At 40.6% G+C, this 21,550-nt stretch overlaps 2 protein-coding genes across 4 annotated transcripts in view; both read left to right on the forward strand.

Annotated features, from left to right (window-relative positions):
• The window catches only part of LOC131394530 (zinc finger protein 791-like), a 50,275-nt gene that overhangs the window by 7,885 nt on the left and 20,840 nt on the right, over positions 1 to 21,550 (forward strand). Inside the window, exon 1 of one of the 3 annotated variants that reach the window (XM_058525899.1) lies at positions 7,782 to 7,833. The exons of 1 other annotated variant lie outside the window; for it this stretch is intronic. In XM_058525899.1, coding sequence (XP_058381882.1) covers positions 7,831 to 7,833 — 3 coding nt within the window. In that variant the 5' untranslated portion in view covers positions 7,782 to 7,830. Of the gene's footprint in view, positions 1 to 7,781; positions 7,834 to 17,758; positions 17,829 to 21,550 lie in introns of those variants that run through there. One more of the 3 variants, XM_058525902.1, reaches the window with a different exon arrangement.
• LOC131394554 (zinc finger protein 14-like) lies at positions 7,756 to 20,398 on the forward strand. The gene is made up of 4 exons (XM_058525947.1): positions 7,756 to 7,833; positions 17,702 to 17,828; positions 18,032 to 18,092; positions 18,485 to 20,398. The coding sequence occupies exons 1-4, from the start codon at positions 7,831 to 7,833 to the stop codon at positions 19,542 to 19,544; spliced, it is 1,251 nt and encodes a 416-aa protein (XP_058381930.1). The 5' UTR covers positions 7,756 to 7,830; the 3' UTR covers positions 19,545 to 20,398.

Consider the following 21,550-nt stretch of genomic DNA (forward strand, 5'->3'; position numbering starts at 1 on the left):
TTTGCAGTTTCCTAGTGACATGATTTTGAGCATCTTTTCATGTGTTGGTAAATAATCTGTATATCATTGTTGAAGTGTGCATTCAGATCTTTTGCCTATGTTTAACTGGGTGGTGTGTGTTCTTCTTTTTGAGTTTTAGGAGTTTTTTGGATGTTTTGGGTACCAGTCCTTTATCAGATAAGTGATTTCCAAAGATTTTCTGCCAGTTTGTGGCTTGTATTTGCATTCTCTTAATACCGTGTTTCATTGAGCAGAAGTTTTTCATTTTAACGAAGTCAAATTAATCACCAAACCCAAGGTCACTTAAGATTTTCTCATATGTCATCTTTTGAGTGTTGTAGTATTACATTTTATAGTAAGATTTATGATTTATTTTGAATTGATTTTTTTTGTGTGTGAGGAAGATCAGCCCTGAGCTAACATCTGTGCTAATCCTCCTGTTTTTTTTTGCTGAGGAAGACTGGCTCTGAGCTAACATCTATTGCCAATCCTCCTCCTTTTTTTTCCCCAAAGCCCCAGTAATAGTTGTATGTCATAGTTGCACATCCTTCTAGTTGCTGTATGTGGGACATGGCCTCAGCATGGCCGGAGATGTGGTGCGTCGGTGCACACCCGGGATCCGAACCCGGGCTGCCAGTAGCAGAGCTCGCGCACTTAACCACTAAGCCACGGGGCCGGCCCTTTTGAACTGATGTTTGTGAAAAAGGTAGTCTGTGTCTAGATCCTTTTTTTTTTTTTGTATGTGGATGGCCAGTGTTTCTGATATTATTTGTTGAAAAGACTTTTTTCCCCCAATGAATTGCCTTTTGTTCCTTTATCAAAGATGAGTTCAGTGTATTTGTGTGTATCTATAGGAAATAATTGACTTTTGTATATTAACATTTTATCTTTCAGCCTCCTCTTCTCTCTTCTTAGTTCAAGGGCTTTTCTTTGTTATTGAGGATTCTTTGAGATTTTCTCCATAGACAATCTTGTGCCACACGGACAGTTTTATTTCCTGCTTCCCAATCTATGCACCTTATATTTCCTTTTCATATCTAATTGTATTAGCTAAGAATTCCGGTACAAAGTTGAGTAGGAGTGGTGGAAGGGGACATCCTGACCTTCTTCCTGAGTTACTGGAAAGCGTCTAGTTCTTTCAGTGTAGTCCACTAATATTAAACAAGAGCCAAGTTGATGTAGAGGTAGGTGTGGGCAGAGGGGAAGCATTCTCTAGTCTAGTGATTGGGTCTCAATCTTTAGTGAATCTGTGTCCCTGGGCTTGACCTTCTGTGATATAATAAGGAAGATATTTGGTCTTTGGCCTCAGTTCCTAGCAAAAGCCTCTTGAAACCCTTGGAATTACTTGAGTGATAAGGATGGTAGAGTGTCTTTTGTTTTAATGAGGCAACTCTTGGCCAGCTCCTAGATGGCTTCAGGATGGGGGTTAGATACCAGAAACACCAAGCCTTGATTATAGGCTTGAAACTTGTCAGTCCCAACTCTCAGCCTCTGTGGAGATGAGAGGGGCAGGAGATTTAGTTGGCCAATGTCTAGTGATTTAATAAATTGTGCCCATATAATGAAACCAGCATAAAAACACTTTCAGACAGAATTCAGAGAGTTTCTGGGTTGGTGAACACATCCAGGTGCAGGAAGGGTGTAGAGTCCACAGAGGATGTGGAGTCTCTGCAGCCCCCTCCATCTCCACTCCCTTGACCTGTACCACTGCCCTACTTTGCCCTGTGCATCTCTACCTTTTGTCTGCTCCTGAGTTGTATCCTTTATAGTAAACCACCAATAGTAAATAAAGTGGTTTGCTGAATTCTCAGAAACGTTTCAGTAAATTACCAGTTGTAATGAGGTGTTGAGAGAATCTAGGAATCTGTAGATGGCTGAGTAGAAATGTTGGTGGCCTGGGCACCCCATTTGTGGTTGGCATCTAAAGAAGGGGCAGTTTGTGGGACTGAGGTCTTAACCTGTGGAGTCTGACGTGAACTCTGGGTAGTTAGTGTTAGAATTGAGTGAGACTGTTGGACAGCTCTTTGGTGATGTAGAGTTAGAGAAGGGGCATTGGAACAGACACCAAATATTCAGTGTGAGGAAGGTAAAAAACCCATCATCCTCACAATTGCACCACCTTTGAGAGCAGAAAGGCTGGGAAAGTCTCAAGTTGGCTGTTTCAGTGCCCCCTGGTCAGTTAGGCTTCGGGAAAATCCCAGTCAATTATGCTCTTGTGAAATAGGTTGTTTTCATGTATTTTTTTAAATTGCTATCTTTTTGTCTCTCTTTCTAATTGTGGAGACAGTGGTTTACCCCACGACCTCAATTCTCTGATGGAAGAATTGTTGATTTCAAGTTTCTTGGCTTTTTTCTTTTGAGAGCTGGAATCTGGCTTCTGAGCTCCTGGCGTGACAGTCCAGACACTAGAAGTCTCTGACTCCTTTTTTTTTCAGTTTTTTTCAGGAAAAAAATGACATATATGAGTGTATAATTTTAAGGTGTATAACATGGTTTTATTTATACATATTGTAAAATGATTATAATAGTTCAGTTAACATCCGTCTTCTCATATAGATAAAATAAAAAGAAAAGAAAAGAAAGAAAGAGTAATGAAATAAATTTTCTCTTTGTGATGAGAACTCTTAGGATTTACTCTCTTTAACAGCTTTCCTACATATTACACATCAGTGTTTGGTATAGTTGTCATGTTGTACATTACATCCCTAGTAAATATTTATCTTACAACTGGAAGTTTGTACCTTCTAAGCATCTTCCTCCAGTTGCCCCTTCCTCCCCCTCCCCCGACTCCTCACCTCTGGTAACAAGTCTGATCTTTTTTCTATGAGTTTTTTCTTACATTCCATGTATAAGTGAAAGCATAAAGTATTTGTCTTTCTCTTTCTGACTTATTTCACTTTGCATAATGCCTTCAAGTTTCATCTGTGTTTTCACAAATGGTAAGATTTCCTTGTTTTTTATGGCTGAATAATTTATATACTACAACTTCTGTGTCCATTCATCCATTGATGCTTGTATACCTTCTTTATGGTAGGCAGGAGACTCAGTGAGTGAGGGTGTCATCATTGATCGTTGTTTTCTCACCATCTAATACATCTTAAGCACTGTTGGAGGAACTGCTCGTGTGTGGATGTAAACAATGGACAGAAAAGTAAAAGTCCTGCATTCTTGGGGTTAACAGTAATGGTTTCCCATAAAGATAAAGGTTTAGACAGAGTTCAACTTCATTTTAGCCATGGTTAAACATTTTACTTAATGTGCTATTTGATCATGGTCCAGATACTTCCATTGCTTTGGGTCATGGAGATTTGTGGTATTTACATTTCTATTTAACATCAGTTGAAAGGATTTGAAATTGCCTTTTGATTCAGCATATCATTTCACTGCTATTCAGACTGAGTGACAGAATTTGGACCCAATGAAACCTTTGAATTTCTCCTAGTCTGAGGAAGATTCTGGTCATCTGCACAGTGGTAACCCATCATGGGTTTTCCTACGAGTAGAGTGATGTCTGTGCAAGTTCAATGTGATTTCCTGGTTAAAACACTGAAAAGAGCTGTGAATGTGTAGAGCGTGATGATCTGAGCAGTAACTGAGGTGAGCTGTAGACAGACACACAGTGTCACTTTGAGTAACGTTCTGTGTGGTGGCAAAGGAGGTAAATTTGACATCCTCAAACTGGGAGATTTTCTATGCATTATTATAAGAGGAGTAGCTGGGACGTTTTTGTTTCAGTGATGCACAAAGCCCTCAAAGCCCATTTTTACTGTTTTCAGGGATCATTTCGGTATGTTTGTATTTCCAGGAGACTTTATGAAGTCAGGGTAAAACTTGACAGTTTTTGTTTCATTAAACAATGGAAATCCAAACTTGTTTCCTTTTTTCAGTGCTAATTTATGTTTTCTTAGCAATGTAGAGATTGTGTGATTTTATAATTATTAGAATTTCTTTTGATCCTCTTCCCCCATCCTACCTCCCATGATGCAAATGAAGAAAGTTAAGCACGGTCTTACTCAAATTCACATAGCTCATAACAGTGGAAAATGTTAGTTTTGAAGGCTAATGTGTGCCCCTCTCCTGGGTAATGTCAAAAATTTCAAACTCCCTTCAAACTCACAAGAACACTGCAAGATTTGTGTAATTATGCACTTTTACAAATGTGGCATCAAAGTTTCCAAACAGAACCCATAAGGCAACATGGTGTTCCACTTATATGACATTCTGGAAAAGGCAAAGGTATAGGAACTTAAAACAAATCAGTTCTTAAGGGTGTTCGGGTTCAGTATAAATGGGCACCCTGAGAGTCTACCTTTGGGGTGATGGAGTGTTCTCCCTCCTGATGGTGTGAAAGCTCAAAACTACTCAAATTAGTGTGAGTATGTACTAAAAACAATTAATAGAAAACAACAAAAATGTCTTCACATGCTAGGAGAATGTGAAACTCTCCTGAACTTGGACTGCTATGTGTGCAAAACTTCCTTCCACCCCCTTGGGTTCCTTCTTGGGAAAAGAAGAAGTACTGGGGAAGAAGGACATAGGCCACTGGTACCCAGTCTGAAGTTAGAAAACTCCCTCTAGTGTTACACGTGCCCTCATGTCATTCCCGTAACTGGTGAGAAAGTGATAGGGCTTCCAGCCTCCGTCTTGTAGTTGACACCAGGTTTCTGGGTCATGTCCTGGGAATGTTGCCATATGCAAGAGAAAGGTTTTATCCTTACATGACACCACATACAATAATTTACGAGAAATGATAAGACCTAAACATAAGAGTAAGTGATAACACAATTAGATAAAATATAGGAAAAAATTCATCACCCTGGATTTGGCAAAGAATTGTTAGATAAGAGACCAAGAGCAAAAACAGGAAAAAAATAGGTAATTTGGACTTCATCAAATTAATGACTTTTATGCTTCAAAGGACACCATCAAGAGAGTGAAAACACCCTTTGGAACCCTTGTGCACTATCGCTGGGAATATAAAATTGTATTTTTTTTTAATATAATTTAATTAATTAATTTATTTTTTCCCCCAAAGCCCCAGTAGATAGTTGTATGTCATAGCTGCACATCCTCCTAGTTGCTGTATGTGGGACGCAGCCTCAGCATGGCCAGAGAAGCGGTGCGTCGGTGCGTGCCCGGAATCCGAACCCGGGCCGCCAGCAGCAGAGTGCGCGCACTTAACCACTAAGCCATGGGGCCGGCCCCTATAAAATTGTATTGATGGTGTGAAATACAACATGGCAATTCTTCCAGAAATTACAAATGGAGTTACCATTTGAACTAGCAATTCTGAGAATTGAAGTAGAATTAAAAGGAGGGACTTAAACAGATATATGTCCACTTGTGTTTATATTAGCAGTATTCATAATAGCCAAAAGGTGGAAGTAATCCAAGTGCCCTTCAACAGATGAATGTATCAAAAAATTTGGGGACATACATACAATGGCGTATTATTCAGCTTTAAAAAGAAAGCAAATTCTGACATGAACTACATCTGAGCTATACACTTGAAAATGGTTAAAGTGTAAGTTTTATGGCATGTGTATATTACCACGATTAAAAGTAAATTTTTTTTTTTTTGTGAGGAAGATCAGGCCTTAGCTAACATCCATGCTAATCCTCCTCTTTTTGCTGAGGAAGACCGACTCTGAGCTAACATCTGTTGCCAGTCTTCTCTTTTTTTTCCCCCAAAGCCCCAGTAGATAGTTGCAAATGTCATAGTTGCACATCCTTCTAGTTGCTGTATGTGGGACACGGCCTCAGCATGGCCGGACAAGCAGTGCGTTGGTGCGCCTGGGATCCGAACCCCGGCCAGCAGCAGCGGAGCGCGCGCACTTAACCACTAAGTCATGGGGCCGGCCCCTAAAAGTAAAATTTTTAAGGCAGGAGAGTGAAAACACAAGCCACAGAATGGAAGAAAATTTTGCAAATCATATATCTGATAAGGAGCTGGTATCAAAAATAGCTAAAGACCTCTTAAACTTAATTATAAAAAGTCAAATAACTATTTAAATATGACAAAGGATCTGAGTACACCATTTTCCAAGGAAGATAGACAAATGGCCAAGAGCATATGAGAAGATGCTGAACATTGTTAGTCATCAAGGAAATGCAAATCACAACCCCAATGAGATACCACCTCACAACCACTGGGATGGCCAGAGTCAAGAAGTGATGTAAGAACAAGTTTTGTTGAGGATATGTTTAGAAATTTGAACTCTTGTACATGAGTGGTGCGAATATAAAATGGTGTAGTCACTGTGAGAAAAGGTCTGGGAGTTCCTCAAATATAAAACCTAACATTACCATATGACCATCAATTCCACTCCTAGTACTTATCTCTGTGTGTGTGTGTGTGTGTGTGTGTGTGTGTGTGTGTGTGTGAGTGTGTGTGGTGAGAATGCTTAATCCACTGTTTTAGCAATTTCAAATATACAAATTATATATGTATATCAAATCATCACGTTGTAATCTTTTTTTTTATTTATTATTTTTTTATGAGGAAGATCAGCCCTGAGCTAACATCCATGCTAATCCTTCTCTTTTTTGCTGAGGAAGACCGGCTCCGAGCTAACATCTGTTGCCAATCCTCCTCATTTTTTTTTCCCCCAAAGCCCCAGTAGATAGTTGTATGTCATAGTTGCACATCCTTCCAGTTGCTGTATGTGGGATGTGGCCTCAGCATGGCCAGAGAAGTGGTGCGTCGGTGCACGCCCGGGATCGGAACCCCGGCCGCCAGTAGCGGAGTGCGGGCACTTAGCTGCTAAGCCACGGGGCCGGCCCCCTGTAATCTTTAAATATAGGCAATTTTATTAGTCAGTTATACCTCGATAAAACTGGGGGTGGGGGAAGAGTTTCCAGGTCTATCCCACATTTACATAAGGATTTATTGTTTTTTTTATATCAGTGAAAATAGGAGTCAATTGCCTTAGATCTGGATATTATAGCGGTTAACATTTAAAATGTCTCTAGGGACATGGGCAAAAACTGATCTAAAATAAATTTCCTTCCAGTGTAAAATGTACACCTGAGACTTTAATGAGTGTATGTCACGCCCTGTGGTTAGACTGAAAGGGACCTTGCATTCAGGCTAGGGCTGTGGGGTTTAAACTTCCCACCAGAGCCAAGTGCTTTGGGATTCTTTATCTTAAGCACCAAATGAGTGGGGTGGGGTAGGGATGGGTGGAAGGCTCATCGCTAGCTAGGATCGCAGATTAAAACGGAGCCTGACTCGGTTACAGATGGTGAGGTCACATTCAAATGCGTTTCTAAAAAAGGGTCACAGTTCCATGACTGGCCTGGGAACTTTATGACAAGTCCTTGACACATAGAGCACATGAGACCCTCTTGTGTCATTGTGGCCTGGCCTGGGCCACCCTCGTTTTCTGTACTTGCTCCATTTGAAACTCAGTCAGGAGTTCCCAGTGCACACTGGTGCCCACGTGTTTTCAAAGAGCTGGGTGAAAACGATAGAGGCAACCCCAGGCCTCGAAAAAATTCTGTTTAAATTCAAATGTGCCCGATGAGTTAGGTTCCTGCTCACCAGCCTGGGCTGATTCCACTGAGACCTGCAGCCACCCGCCCACTGTCACTCAGGCACAAGGGGGCGGGGCCTTGTGGACTGTCCAATCAGGGGAGCCGCTGGGGCAAGTGGGTGGGATGATGCTCCACGCCTACGTGCCATGTCCCTTCTAGGTACTGCGGTGCTGCAGATCGGTTGTCGCCTCGTTAACAGTCCTGGGTGGCTCTGCCGCAGCCTCTGTCACGCTGTGATCTGCACTGGCCGTGGGAGTCATTGGAAGGACTCAGGGGGACCCAGGAGACCTAGAAATGGTGAGTGTGCGGTCCCGGGGTGAGGAGACGGGGAGGAGGGGGTGGTCGGAACCAGCTGTGGGCGGACCCAAGTCCGCTGGTGGCCCTTCAGACCTCAGTCACCTCCCGCTGCAGCCTGCAGCGTGGGGGCTGGGCCGGCAGCCAGGACCCTGGGCGTTCTGTTCATCACTGTGCATGGTGGCATCAGACCTGGATCTTCCCTGGACAGCTCTGTGCCCACAGCCCTGCGTTGTCCCTAGATTGTGTGGTGACCACAAGGAGGGTCATCAGGGACAATGGTGACTCGGTCTCCAGGATTCATGTATGGGAAGAGCTCTGGTCGGTGGGGTCCTCAGTGCCTCTTTTCTCCTGAGTGGACACCCGTTTTCTCCTGAGTCTTCCAGTTGTTTGGGGAGCAGGGTCTCAAATCCAGGGCCCTGTCCCTCCAACCTAGCTCTTCCTAGGACTGAGAATAAGTCTCTAAATTTTTACATTTCTCACCGCATTCCCAAAGCCAACTTCCCCTTTCCGATTCACAGCATCTTTATCAACTCTTCATTCTCCATGGTGCGTTTCAAACAGACCCAGTATTTTAACTGTTAATCCTTATTCTGCTGAGCCATGCATAGCTCTTTTCTAAAGAGTTTATATTTGTCTGTGGATGTTTTACATGAGAGGAAAGCAGAGAATAACTGCCTGGAACTACATTGTATGAAATCCTTGTGCCCCTCCCCCCAGGATCTTTCTGGGCACAGACATCCTATGGGAAGTCCTTTCGAGGTTCCTCTTGAGAAACTTTCCTGGGTGATCTTGCCCATTGGCACTGCCCCTCCCTAGGTTTGTGACCTAGAAAAATTTTATTCACTTATTTAACTCTGTTTTTCAATAAGGGTAAGTATATTTAATCAATAGAGCTTGGAAGACAATATAAAAGAGTTCCAAGCAGGCAACAAAGAGGTGAATTTTAGAAAAAATATAATGTCCCTGTGTTGCATTCCATTTGTTAAGAATAGTTGTTTCACTCTTTCTTCCCCTAAATGTGTGTAGTAAGTGTCTGAGGTCTATTCTTTACTTTGGATGTTTTCAAATGAAATTCCAGGGCTTAGACATGCAGACCACAAGTGTTCAAGTGTGATTTCTTGCCATGGAAATAATGTAACCACAGGACCAGGAACAGAATTTGCCAGCCCAAAACATACGTCTTTGGCATAAGGGCTGTTTTGAGCTGATGATTATTAAAAAACAGCAAACACAGGAAAAGCTCTGAAAATCTAGAAGAAGTTACCGTTTTGTAAGGGAAATTTACATTTATAAGAGAAATGTCCATTTTTAAGGGTGCCTCCCTCTCTGTGCCAGGAAGGGGAGGATGACTCTAAATCTCTAGAAACTCTTATCAGTGGAGAAGGCAATGACTTAAATCTGCATTACAACTTTACCCTTGTTTACTGTGCTTTTCCTGATAATCTCCCATAACTAACCCCAGCGTAACTACTGGATGTTAAAGCTATTTTTCGGGGGAGGTGAGCCAGGCAGGAGCATGTGCAGAAGAGAAAGTTTTGATCTGCCAATCAAATCTCATCCTGCCAAGGGCCTCTGCATACCAGCTGGCCCTCCCTGCTCCCTTAAACCTCACCCCATAGTTTGGGGGAGACAGAGTTGAGAGCCTGTCCTTCTGTCTCCTTGCCAATGAATGCACAATAAACTGTTTCTTCTTTCCAAGATTGGTGTGCCACAGTATCAGCTTCTGTGTGCATCGAGTGGTGAGTCCTTGCTCAGTAACAGTAATAAATTACTGACTTCTTTTTTCTGAAAGAAATAGATATTTTGGGTTTTCTAGTCGAAGTAGTAAAAGTACCTTATGATTTTCTTCTCGATTCTCCATGGAGAGACTGGATTTAAGTGATTTTTCTGGATTATTCAAACATTGGGTTTGTGTCATTTAAAATAACAATGATGTTCCAAAGCATCTCCAGTAGGAGCAGAGGTCCACAGTCAGACTAAGGCCCCCTTGGGCCTGCAAAGAGAAGGAATGAAGGCCCAGTTCTTCCTGGGGAGCCTCCCCCTGCAGGTGTCCTGCTCACACCCCCCATGGAAGGAGCCTCTATACTGAGAGGAGCTGCAGAGCCCTGGAAAGCTGGGGGTGCACGTGCTCATGGGGGTGGGGAGTGATGCCCTTTCTGAGGTTGTGGTCTTGGTTCCTTAGGCCTGGACATTTTAAACATTTGAGTTTTGCATCCACATTGTAGGTGCACTGAGAGTGCAATTTGTACACATTGAGAAAATCTGTGAAGATCAGGAGTTCTGTCCTGTGCACAGAGGGTTTATAAATTTGGGAGTTCCATTGGGTCAGAACCTTAAACTGAATCAGGCTGAGAGTCTCCTCAGTTGTGAGAATAGAAGCCTCGGGGGGGCAGTGCTTCCATGCTCACAGGAGAGGAGAGGGTGTGTGGAGCCCCCCGAGTTCACTCCTGTGGCTGCTCAGGTGCCCCACCCCCCTCCACCAGGGACTGACCCACTCTAGGGGTTACTTCTCAACCGGGAGTGTTTAGACGCTAAATTTGGAAATATGGTCAACTTTCTGAATGTGGGTTTTTCTTGTGAACTGTGGGCAAGCAGACTGCTTCTATGAGCTGATTCAAATATTAATGTTTCTGTCCCTGCATTCCTTTATCAACTGAATATTGCAGACTTTGATTCTAGTTTCCATTAGTACTTGGGGTTTTAAAATGTAAGTTGATTGAGAGAGATGATATTAGTAAAGCAAGAAAATGTAGAACCAAATAGAATTTCTGTTCCATTTAGATAAGAGAACAAGATCTGAGATGGGTGTACTAAGTTCTCACGTGCATTTTCAAATTTTAGGTCAGTTCTTGTGTCCATGTCCCTAGAGAACTTTGACATTTAAAAGGCTATACTATTCCTAAGGCAAATGAATTCCTATTTTAATGGATGTGAGGAAAAAGCACTTGAATTTCTGTTTTCATTGATATGAGGAAACAGGTCAATCCTTATGTAAATCTTTGGAATTTCTAGTTCATTGCAGGGCTTAATTGCAAACCTCTAATATATTATAATATGCTACTCTTTCCTGAAAATATCCCCAGTGTGAAATATACTGGAGGGGGTGCAAACTAAAATGCCCCTTGTCTTTTTGTTACAAAGGGATTTGTAAATTTTTTATTGTCTGCAGTTTTATATTGGTTGATATTTAAAGGATTAAGTCTTGGAGAAGTTTTGTATGTAGAAACATTAATATTAAGTTAATTTTAAAAAGCCAAAGTTAATTAAAAATAATGATCATGCATAGGAAAATATGGTGTATATAAATTTATCTCCTTATTTTAAATAAATAATGCATGAGAAGGTTAAAATATTTCTAAGAGAGGAAACTAACTTAAGGAGACTCCCTGCCTGCACGTCCTGCCCCACTCCTCTGCTCTTACTCCAGCCCCCCTCAAATGACCAGTTTTGATCACTGCTTCATCTTCCTGTTAGTGTTTCTTTATATAAAAACAAGCTAGTGTGAATGCTTATTTTCTTACCTGTTGTTCTTATAATGAGTGTCCAGGGTCCACATATTTGATGTTTAACTTCTGAACACTTAAGCCTCACCCCTCCCTTTCCCCTAGGCCTTCTTGTCTGGACAGGCTGACGAGAAAGCCTGGAGGCTCCTGCACTGTGAGCTGCTGCTTGCTGGGCAGCTCCTCCTGTGAGCTGTGCTGCCCTGTGTGCATTGTTGACTCCACCACGCCTGGTTCTCTTATGTACAGAGAACTCTGAATTGGCAGTTTCAGGTCCTTTGGGAGCTGGAGTCTGGGAATGGGGCCCTCCTTAATGAGGTCCTGGGTTTTGTCTTTGGTGGAAACTATCTGTGTGTTTAGACTGCAGGTGAGACTGAGGCCAGGGTTATCTTGACGTTACAGGGTGTCTTGCGTTATGAGGATGATTATACTCTGTGAATGAGCTGAGCTCCTCAGATTGTCGCTGGTTAAAGAGCAATAATTTCAGAGAGAAAGAGACTGGAAAATGATCCAGTAGGTAGCAAGATTCCAGAGGGATCGCCAGGACCCGTAAGTAACTCTGCTGCAGCTGCCACCCCTGTGTCTATTGCCACAAAGATCCTGACCCTCTGGGTTATAGTGGACAGCACACACAGTCTGAGTTTTGCCCAGCAAAGGGATTAGTGCAAACTCGACTTAGGCCCGGGTTCCTTAAACTCCATGAAGCAGCCAGCTGTCATGGAGGTGGCCTCTAACCCTGATGACAGTGATTTGAGGCTCACTAGAGGAGGGCCTTAAGTTGTCATTAGGCTTCTGATGCAAAAAACTGCCCCACGCCCCACACTATATGCCATTAGAGCTGCTATTGTCACCAGGTACTGAGATCTCTTGAAAATAGAGGCTCTCACAAGCACTGAGCATTTTACCTTCTACCAAGGTGCCTATTTTGCCTTTGGCCCTGGAAACAGCCTCCAATCAGCTCAGCCTGGGTGGTGACACCTACTTGTGATATGATGGAGCTGAACCTTGGCCCTGTAGCTTATGCCACCTGCAGGCAGGGCATAGACTTTCTTCAGTTCATTGAAAGATGCTAGGGTGCTGGAGGAGGTCACCCCTCTCCCAGACACCTTGGTTCTCTGAGTAGTTCCTCAGGATTAAGTGAATGCGCAGCCCTGGGGACTGTATAGACTTTAAGGATGACAATGCACATTCATACATGATGGAGCTCAGTGGAGAGTTGCTGCTCTTCATCCCTTAATTGGGACATCCCTGATGAAGAACCGAACCCAGGTGTCACCAGAGCTAAGCAAATATCAGTCAGTCATTTTACTAGTGGCCACAAAATGGCGTCATCTGCATGTGTTCACAAACTCTTGGATGATGGTCTAAGGGATGCCCCTTTCTGGTTAAAGAACTCTGGCAACCTCTTTAATCAGAGATACTCCAAATAGAAGTCAAAGTAACACTTAAGTCCGCAATACAAGGACTCATCAGGACACTCGTTATCCACCTTGGAGTTCTGACACTACTGATAGTAACCATGGCACCTCTCAGAGTATACAGTGCCCTGCTCTCCAACAAGGCATTCAGTGGAAGTTTCACCTCCCTTATGGGTCTCAGGCTCATAGAGCACCATACTGGCTTATTGAAATCAGTTGGATGAGAGATGTCCTATTTCAGTCATATGGGGTGAAGTGTAATGAGTTTGTCTTCATCTCTTTTTTTTGAAAGTCTTCAGGTTTTTTTAGAGCAGTTTTTGGTTTACAGAAAAATTAATCAGAATTTACAGAGAGTTCTTGCAAAATCCTCTTCTGCACACAGTTTGAACTCTCTTTCACATGTTTTACTACTGTGATACATTTCTTATGATTTCCAAACCCATATTGATGCATCACATGCTCAGTGTACATTATTATTGACTCTGTGTTATACAATGTATGGGTTTTGGCAAAAGTATAATGACATGGATCCATCATTTCTGTTTCACATAGTACAGTTTCACTTCCCTAGAAATACTCTGTGCTCCGTCTATTGCTTCATCCCTCCCTCCAGCCATCAGTCCTTCACAATCAATGATCTTTCTACTGACTCATGCTTTTGTCTTTTTCAGAATGCCATGTACTACATAGCTTTGTCACATTGGCTTCTTTCCCTTAGCCGTATAATTTTAAGGTTCCTCTATGTGTTTTCATGGCTTGATACCTCATTTCTTTTTATCACTGAACAGTGTTTCATTGTATGGATACACCATTGATTGTTTTTGTCTATTCCAGTCTTGAAAGACATCTCGTTTAAAACTCTTAACTCTTGCCAATTATGAATAAACCACCTATAAACATTCATGTGTAGGTTTTGTGTGAACTTAAGGTTACAGTTCATTTGGAAAAATACCAAGGAGTGTGATTGTTGGATCTTACTCTACGTAGTAACAGTGTATTTTGTTTTGAAGGAAAGTTCCTGTCTTCCGCTGTAGGTGTACCAAATTCCATGTCCATCAGCAGTGAATGAAGATTTACCTGTAGCTTCACATCTTCACCTATATCTGATCTTCTGAGTGTTTTGAGTTTTAATCATTTAATAAGTGTTTAATGATACATCACTGTTGTTTTATTTGCAATTTCCCAATGACATTTGATGTGGAGCAAGTTTTCATATTGCTTATTTCCCATCTATATATCTTCTTCAGTGAGCTGTCTGTTCAGATCTTTTGCCCATTTTTTAATTGTATTCTTTGTCTTCTGACTGGTGAGTTTTAAGAGTTCTTTGGGTATTTCGGATACCAATCGTTTACCCAATAACAGTTTTACAAAGATTTTCTCTGACTCTGGAAATTGTATTTTTATTCTCTTAGCACTGTCTTTCTCAGAGCAGGAGTTTTTTATTTTAATGAAATAAATATTTTGGTTTTTCTTTATGGGCTTTTCTTTTTGCTTTCTTATCTAAAACTTCAGTTCAAAATAAGTTTTCTAACTTTTGAGACTTCTTCTTTGATCCTTTGTATTACTTTGAAGTATCTTGTTGAATCTCCACATATTTTGGGGTTTTCCAACTCTCTGTTATTGACTTCTAGATGAATGCCTATGTGGTATCAGAGCATATTTTGTATGAGTTCTGTTCTTTCACATTTGTTAAGGTGTGCTTTATGTCCCAGAACATGGGTTGTCCTGGTGAATGTTCCCTGTGAACTTGAGAAGAGTGTATATTCTGCTGTTGTATGAAGTATTCCATAGACTACAATGAAATCCAGTTGTTTCACGGTGCTGTTCAGTTCACCTCTCTCCTCCCTCATTTCCTGCCTCCTGGAATTTATAATTCGCCATAAGGGGGTGTTGAATTCTACAGCTGTAGTACTGGATTCATCTGTTTCTCTTTGCATTCTATCAGTTCTAGCCTGATATATTTTGCCCCTCTGTTGTTATTCACATACACATGAAGGATTGCTGTGCTTTCTTGGAGAAAAGACCCCTTTGTCAATATCTAATGCCCCTCTCTATCTCTGAATTTTCATTGATTTAGAATCTGCATTTTCTATAATTCGTAGGTATGACAACTTTCTTCTGATTAGTGTTGGCGTGGTCTATATTTCTCCATCCCTTTACCCTTCATCTATCTGTGTCTTTATACTTAAAGTGAGTTTCTTGTAGACAATACATAATTGTGATTTCTGATATCCGATATTACTATGTCTTTCAATTGTATCCAGACTATTGATGATTAAAGTGGTTATTGATACAGTTGGATTAATATTTACCAAACCTCTTACTATTTTTCATTTGTACCCTTGTTATTCTTTTCTTTTTGTCTTACACTGTTTTCTGCCTTCTCTGGCTGAAATAGAGCATTTAGTCTGATTCTTGTTTTTCTCCTCTGTAAGCGTATCAGCTACACATTTTTCAAGAACAGTTTGTAGTGGTTGCCCTTGAGTTTTTAGTGTACATTTAAAACTAACCCACCACTTTTGCCAAATAACACTATATCAATTCATGTTGTGTAAGTAGCTCTTAACACACTATCCCCAATTTCCCCTTCCCTGTCCCTCATCACACTGCTGTCATTTATTTCACTTGTCTGTAAGCTTCGCATTACCAAATACATTGTTGCTGATATCATTTTAAACAAAGCATTGCCTGTTATATTAATTATAGGAAATATAAATGATATTTTACTTTCATTTTTTCTTTTTCTAATCCTCTACCATTATCATTTACATTCTTTCTGATAAATTTTTGAACATTTCATTCAAAGTAGGTGTACTCATGACATATTTTCTCAACTTTTGTCTCAGAAAGTCCTTATTTCTCCTTTATTTTTCAAAGATAATTTTCCTTTTTTTTTTTTTTAAAGATTTTATTTATTTATTTTTCACCCCGCAAAGCCCCAGTAGATAGTTGTATGTCATAGCTGCACATCCTTCCAGTTGCTGTATGTGGGACGCGGCCCCAGCATGGCCTGAGAAGCGGTGCATTGGTGCACACCCGGGATCCGAACCCTGGGCCGCCAGCAGTGGAGCGCGCACACTCAACCGCCAAGCCACGGGGCCGGCCCCTCAAAGATAATTTTCCTTGACAGAGCATTCTAGGGTAGTGTTTTTTTATTTTCAAAACTTTATATCACTCTACTCTGTTCTTGCTTGCATGGTTTTTCAAAAGAAGTCCAATTTAGTTCAAATCTTTATTTCTTTATACCTAAGGTGTGTTTCTTCTCTGGCATTTCCCAATATATTCTCTGTCTCTGATTTTTCTGTGGTTTGAACAGGATATCGTTGGGTGTGCACTTTTGTAGTTTATCATGTTTAGTGTCCTCTGAGCTTCCTAGATGGACAGTTTGCCAGCTATGATTAAATTGAATGGGTTCACGGATACTGGGTTCTGTCTTTGCATTAGATTCAGGTGAAATACATTTTCTGTTTAGTACAGGCCTTATTTTTTTTTTTTTAATAATTTTATTTATTTATTTTTCCCCCCAAAGCCCCAGTAGATAGTTGTATGTCATAGCTGCACATCCTTCTAGTTGCTGCATGTGGGACGCGGCCTCAGCATGGCCAGACAAGCGGTGCGTCAGTGCGCGCCCGGGATCTGAACCCGGGCCGCCAGCGGCAGAGCGCACGCACTCAACCGCTAAGCCACGGGGCCGGCCCATTACAGGCCTTATTAAGAATAGAATATCTGGGGCATATTTCAGAAATGCCATCTTCTTTTCTCTTTCCTAATTATAGAGACTCTGGCTTGCTCTATGACCTCAAAGATCTCACGGATCTAAGAAGAGTATTTCATTTCAAGATTGTTCATTTTCTTGTGAGATCAAGAATGACAGCTTCTAAGTTCCTTAAGTGTAGGATCAGAAATTGACAGGACGTCATCTAGAGTGTCTGGTTAGGAAACACTTCCTCTTGAAGTTGGAGAATTGAGATTTTATGTTCTTTTGGAGGAAAGCAGTGTTAAATCCTTCACATATTTTATAATCATGGGCAAATTTACTGTCAAACCATTGTGAACTCCCCGCAATCTGCAGCTCTTAACCTGCCCCTCAAGGCCAGCAAGGCCCAGGGTCCACTGTTAGTGTTTGACCAGAAAGAGCTCTTATGGCACATTATTATCTCACTGTGTGTTCTAGAAATTGGTGGGAAGTAGCTTTGAGGCACATGAGTATAGGAATTTTACGGTTTAAGTTGTCATGCCTTCTTCCTTTTGTCTGAGCTCAAAGTTCCAAATAACTTTCTAGCCCCATCAAATCATATGCATAGAGAAAGGAAGAACTAAGTCTATGATAACTATACACAAGTTAAAAGCAATGCTTCCCCAGAATATTTACATTCAGCCAGCTGCATCTCATTACTTGTAATAACCTGGAGTACTTTAGGAAAATAGGGCCAGCTGGGCTTTGTTAAATGATTGGTTTCTAGAGACCTCCTGGACTGTGTTTGATGATGGGATTAGACAAAAAAAGCCTCTACTCCTTCACTGTGTTTTTATCCACTGAAACCTCATGCAGATTTGACCCTCTGCCTCATGGAGTGCTGTAACTGGTAGGTAATAAGGAAGAAGATGAAAGAATTTTTCTCACAAGGAACCATCAGTCTTAAGAGGATAATATTTGTTTCATTTGTATATCATTTCTCTCATTTCCAAACATGCTCCACCCTGCCATTAGAGAGAAATACAACGTAATGTGATCACAGTAAAAATGTGTAAAATATTTCCATGTGTTCATCATGCTGTTAAATTGATGATGAAGTGTGTGCAGAAAAACAGTGAGTTTTTGATGATTACGACTTGGAATAAATGTTTGGAGATGAAAGAATCATATGTAACTTTCCTACAAATGGAGTATAGGTCCCCACTGCTGTTACACTTATGCATCCTACTCTACACATATATATGATGTTTTAGGACTCAGTCACCATTGAGGATGTGGCTGTGAACTTCACCGCAGAGGAGTGGGCTTTACTGGATCCTTCACAGAAGAAACTCTACAGAGATGTGATGTGGGAAACCTTCAGGAACCTGGTCTCAATAGGTAAGAATGAGGACATTTCTTCACTTCATCAGTCAGAGAACAAGTGTCTCTTGCCCATCAACATATTTCCAAGATGTAGAATGGGAAAAGGGGAGATGTTGGTAAATAAACTAGAAATGATCATAGCTCATCATGAACTTAGAATCTAAAAAGTTTTATAATTTCTAATACTTTGGGATCAACTTTGTGAGTCTGCATTTCAGGAAAAACATGGGAAGATCATGATATTGAAGATCAGTACAAAATCCAAGGGAGAAAACAGAGGTGAGTCACAGTCACAATAGAAAACAGTGTCTCATGTGAGAATCCTGGTATCTTAGGAAATTTTAAAAAGATGTAAACAAAACAAATAATCCTTGCTTCAAATTTAGCTATTGTTAGAAAATTTTCACCAAATATACTTTCTGAAATGTGATTTAGAGGTTCAGTTTTTGCAAAAGAGTTTACTTGGAAACGAATCAATAAACCCTACATTTGAATATCACTCTTTGGATAATAGTAAGGGTGATGCCCTCTTGCAGAGCATTCGGTGTATTCGATTTCTGAGCATTCAGACAAGGCAGAAAACCAACACTTTTCCTATAAATCAATAAGTATAACAAATATAAAATCATTAATGAAGAAATCATTAAGAATGTGCTTCTCATTTTTTACAGAAGTCATATGGTAGGGAGACTCGGTGAAAGTGAAGAGGGTAGTCAGTGTGGAGAAAACTTCAGCGTTATTCCAAATCTCAATCTGAACAAGAAAACTACTGGAGCTAAACCATGTGAATGCAGTGCATGTGGAAAAGTCTTCATGCATCATTCATCCCTTAATAGGCATGTTAGATGTCACACTGAACACAAACCATATGCATTTCAAAAATATGGAGAGAAGCCACATACATGTAAGGAATGTGGGAAAGCCTTCACTTTTCCCAGTTCTCTTCGAATTCATGAAAGAACTCACACTGGAGAGAAACCTTATGAATGTAAAAACTGCAGTAAAGCATTCATTTCTCTCAGTTCACTTCAAAAACATGAACGAATTCATACTGGAAAGAAACCCTTTGAATGTAAAATATGTGGTAAAGCATTCAGTTTTCCCAGTAATGTTCAAGTACATGAAAGAACTCATACTGGAGAGAAACCGTATAACTGTAAGACATGTGGGAAAGCCTTCAGTTTATCTTGTAGTGTTCAAGTACATGAAAGAATTCATACTGGAGAGAAACCCTATGAGTGTAAGGAATGTGGGAAAGCCTTTATAACTTCCTCAAGCCTTCAAGCACACATGATTTCTCACACTGGAGATGGGCCTTATAAATGTAAGGAATGCAATAAAGCATTCATTTCTCCCAGTGCATTTCGAACACATGAAAGAATTCATACTGGAGAGAAACCCTTTGAATGTAAAATATGTAGTAAAGCCTTCAGGTTTTCCTATTCTCTTCGAAAACATCAAAGAACTCACACGGGAGAGAAGCCCTATGAATGTAAAAAATGCAGTAAAGCATTCACTTCTTCCTGTTCTCTTCAAAAACATGAAAGAACTCATACCGGAGAAAAACCTTATGAATGTAAAAAATGCAATAAAGCATTCAGTTCTTGCAGTTCTCTCCGACTACATGAAAGAAATCACACTGGAGAGAAACCCTATGAATGCAAAAAATGTAGTAAAGCATTCACTTCTGCCAGTTGTCTTCGAAAACATGAAAGAACTCATACTGGATAGAAACTGTATGAATGTAAAAAATGTAGTAAAGCGTTTAGTTTTCCCAGTTCACTTCAAAGACATGAATGAAGTCACAATGGAGAGAATTCCTGAGGATGTCAATAAAATGGGAAAGCCTTTATTTTTCATGAATACTTTCGAGGATATGCAAGAATGTGCACTAGAGGAAAAACCCTGTAAATGTAAAGAATGTGGGAGAGCTTTATGTCATCCCAGTTCTTTCTGAAGGCATGAAGGACTCACTTGATAAACACCTCTTGACTGTAAACAGTGAGGGAAGGATTTCAATTGGCCTACATCCTTCTCTGTGAAACTCCCTCCAAAAAGAAATATAAATGTAAGTCAGGAAAGCTTGATGGAAATTAATTTGCATGTAATGTTCTAAAAAACTTTCAACATGAAAGAGTTGTTATAAAAGTTATAAATATATTGTTTACTAAGCTTCTTTCTTAAAGTGCAACATTGGATTGTGGATTTCTACTAATAACTTTCAGAAATGAATATTGAGGTGAGAAAATTCTGCAAGTCACTCTTTCTTAATACTACATAAAGATTAATAGGTGGTGCTTTTTTCTTAAATCAGTTAATAATATTTTCTCCTTTAATTTTTTTTATAATGTTTTAATTGTTCTGTGTTAAGGGGCCATTGAAAAATGGCAGTTTGTTGTTGTCCAAACTTTTTTACTCGCGTTGTATTGAAATTCCTGGATATGCCTAATCTGTTGTATGTATTGTACCTTTCTTACAGAAAGCTCCTTTTTTGGGGTGATAGGTGTAGGAACTTGTTTTTATTTTCTATATTATTAAACAGTTGGAATAAATTTTAATGTACGGCAAGTTTGTCAAAGAATATGCTTTCCTGTGAATTGTTATTTTCATATTTGGGCCTTTGCTCTTTGTCGTTCCTTCTAACTGGTATTTGGTGAATAGACCTTGAATTAAGTAGAGGCCAGTGATAGGGCAGCAAAATCTAGAGCTGGACATATCATCCCTGTATTGTTTTATGTAAATGAGGGTAATATGGAGAACTTCATCTTCAACAATCCATCCCTTTATGGTTCCGTGTTGGAATTCACCAATAGCCTCACTTTTATGAGATTTGGAAGGCAGAAGCAAATAAAGCGTTAGTCCGATTTTGGAGCCACCATACTGGGAGAGAGACAGTTACATAGGAGCTCTGAGGACACCGTGTTCCATCCCATTCTCTGGATTCTTTGCCCTCCTAGTCAAGAGTATCTTGAAAACCACCACCAACTGTTTGATTTACATTTTCTTAGAGGTGTATTTTCCACTGATCTTTTCACAAGTTTCACACCACAGTCCGTTAGAGTTAGGATTTTTTTGTAAGGCCTCTTGTGCCCACAAGGAAATCTAATTCAGACTTTAGTGGTTGGGAGTATTCTCTGATTCCCCTCTTCTCTAGATGATATCTGAATAAGGTCCAGTGTGTATAGGAAACACCTTATGATGTTAATAGTGCTAGTGAGCATGTTTCCTGATTCACCATGACAGCTACAGTGGGGCATAAACAGAAGGACTTGGGAGTTTGTTTCTCTGCTGCATTGTGCAGTGGCTGCCTTGACCTAGTTCTTCCACGTGAGAACAGTCACCTTTCTCATGTCAGGAAGACTGTGTGTGTTTCCTGTTACTTGCTGAACATAGTCCCTCAATAAGTTTTCAATAATGTTTGATCGTGTGCCATTAAAACTACATGAATTTCAGGGCCGCCCGGTGGCGCAGCAGTTAAGTGCATGTGCTCCACTGTGGTGACTGGGAGTTTGCAGGTTGGGATCCCAGGTGCGCACCGACGCACCACTTGTTAAGCCATGCGGTGGCGGCATCCCATATAAAGTGGAGGAAGATGGGCATGGATGTTAGCCCAGGATCAGTCTTCCTCAAGAAAAAAGGGAAAGATTGGCATTGGATGTTAGCTCAGGGCTAGTCCTCCTCACACATACACACACATAAAACTACCTGAATTTCCTTGTGAAATGAACACTTCTGTA

Source organism: Diceros bicornis, chromosome 30, assembly GCF_020826845.1.
Source record: "Diceros bicornis minor isolate mBicDic1 chromosome 30, mDicBic1.mat.cur, whole genome shotgun sequence".
In the NCBI taxonomy this organism is placed as follows: Eukaryota; Metazoa; Chordata; class Mammalia; order Perissodactyla; family Rhinocerotidae; genus Diceros; species Diceros bicornis.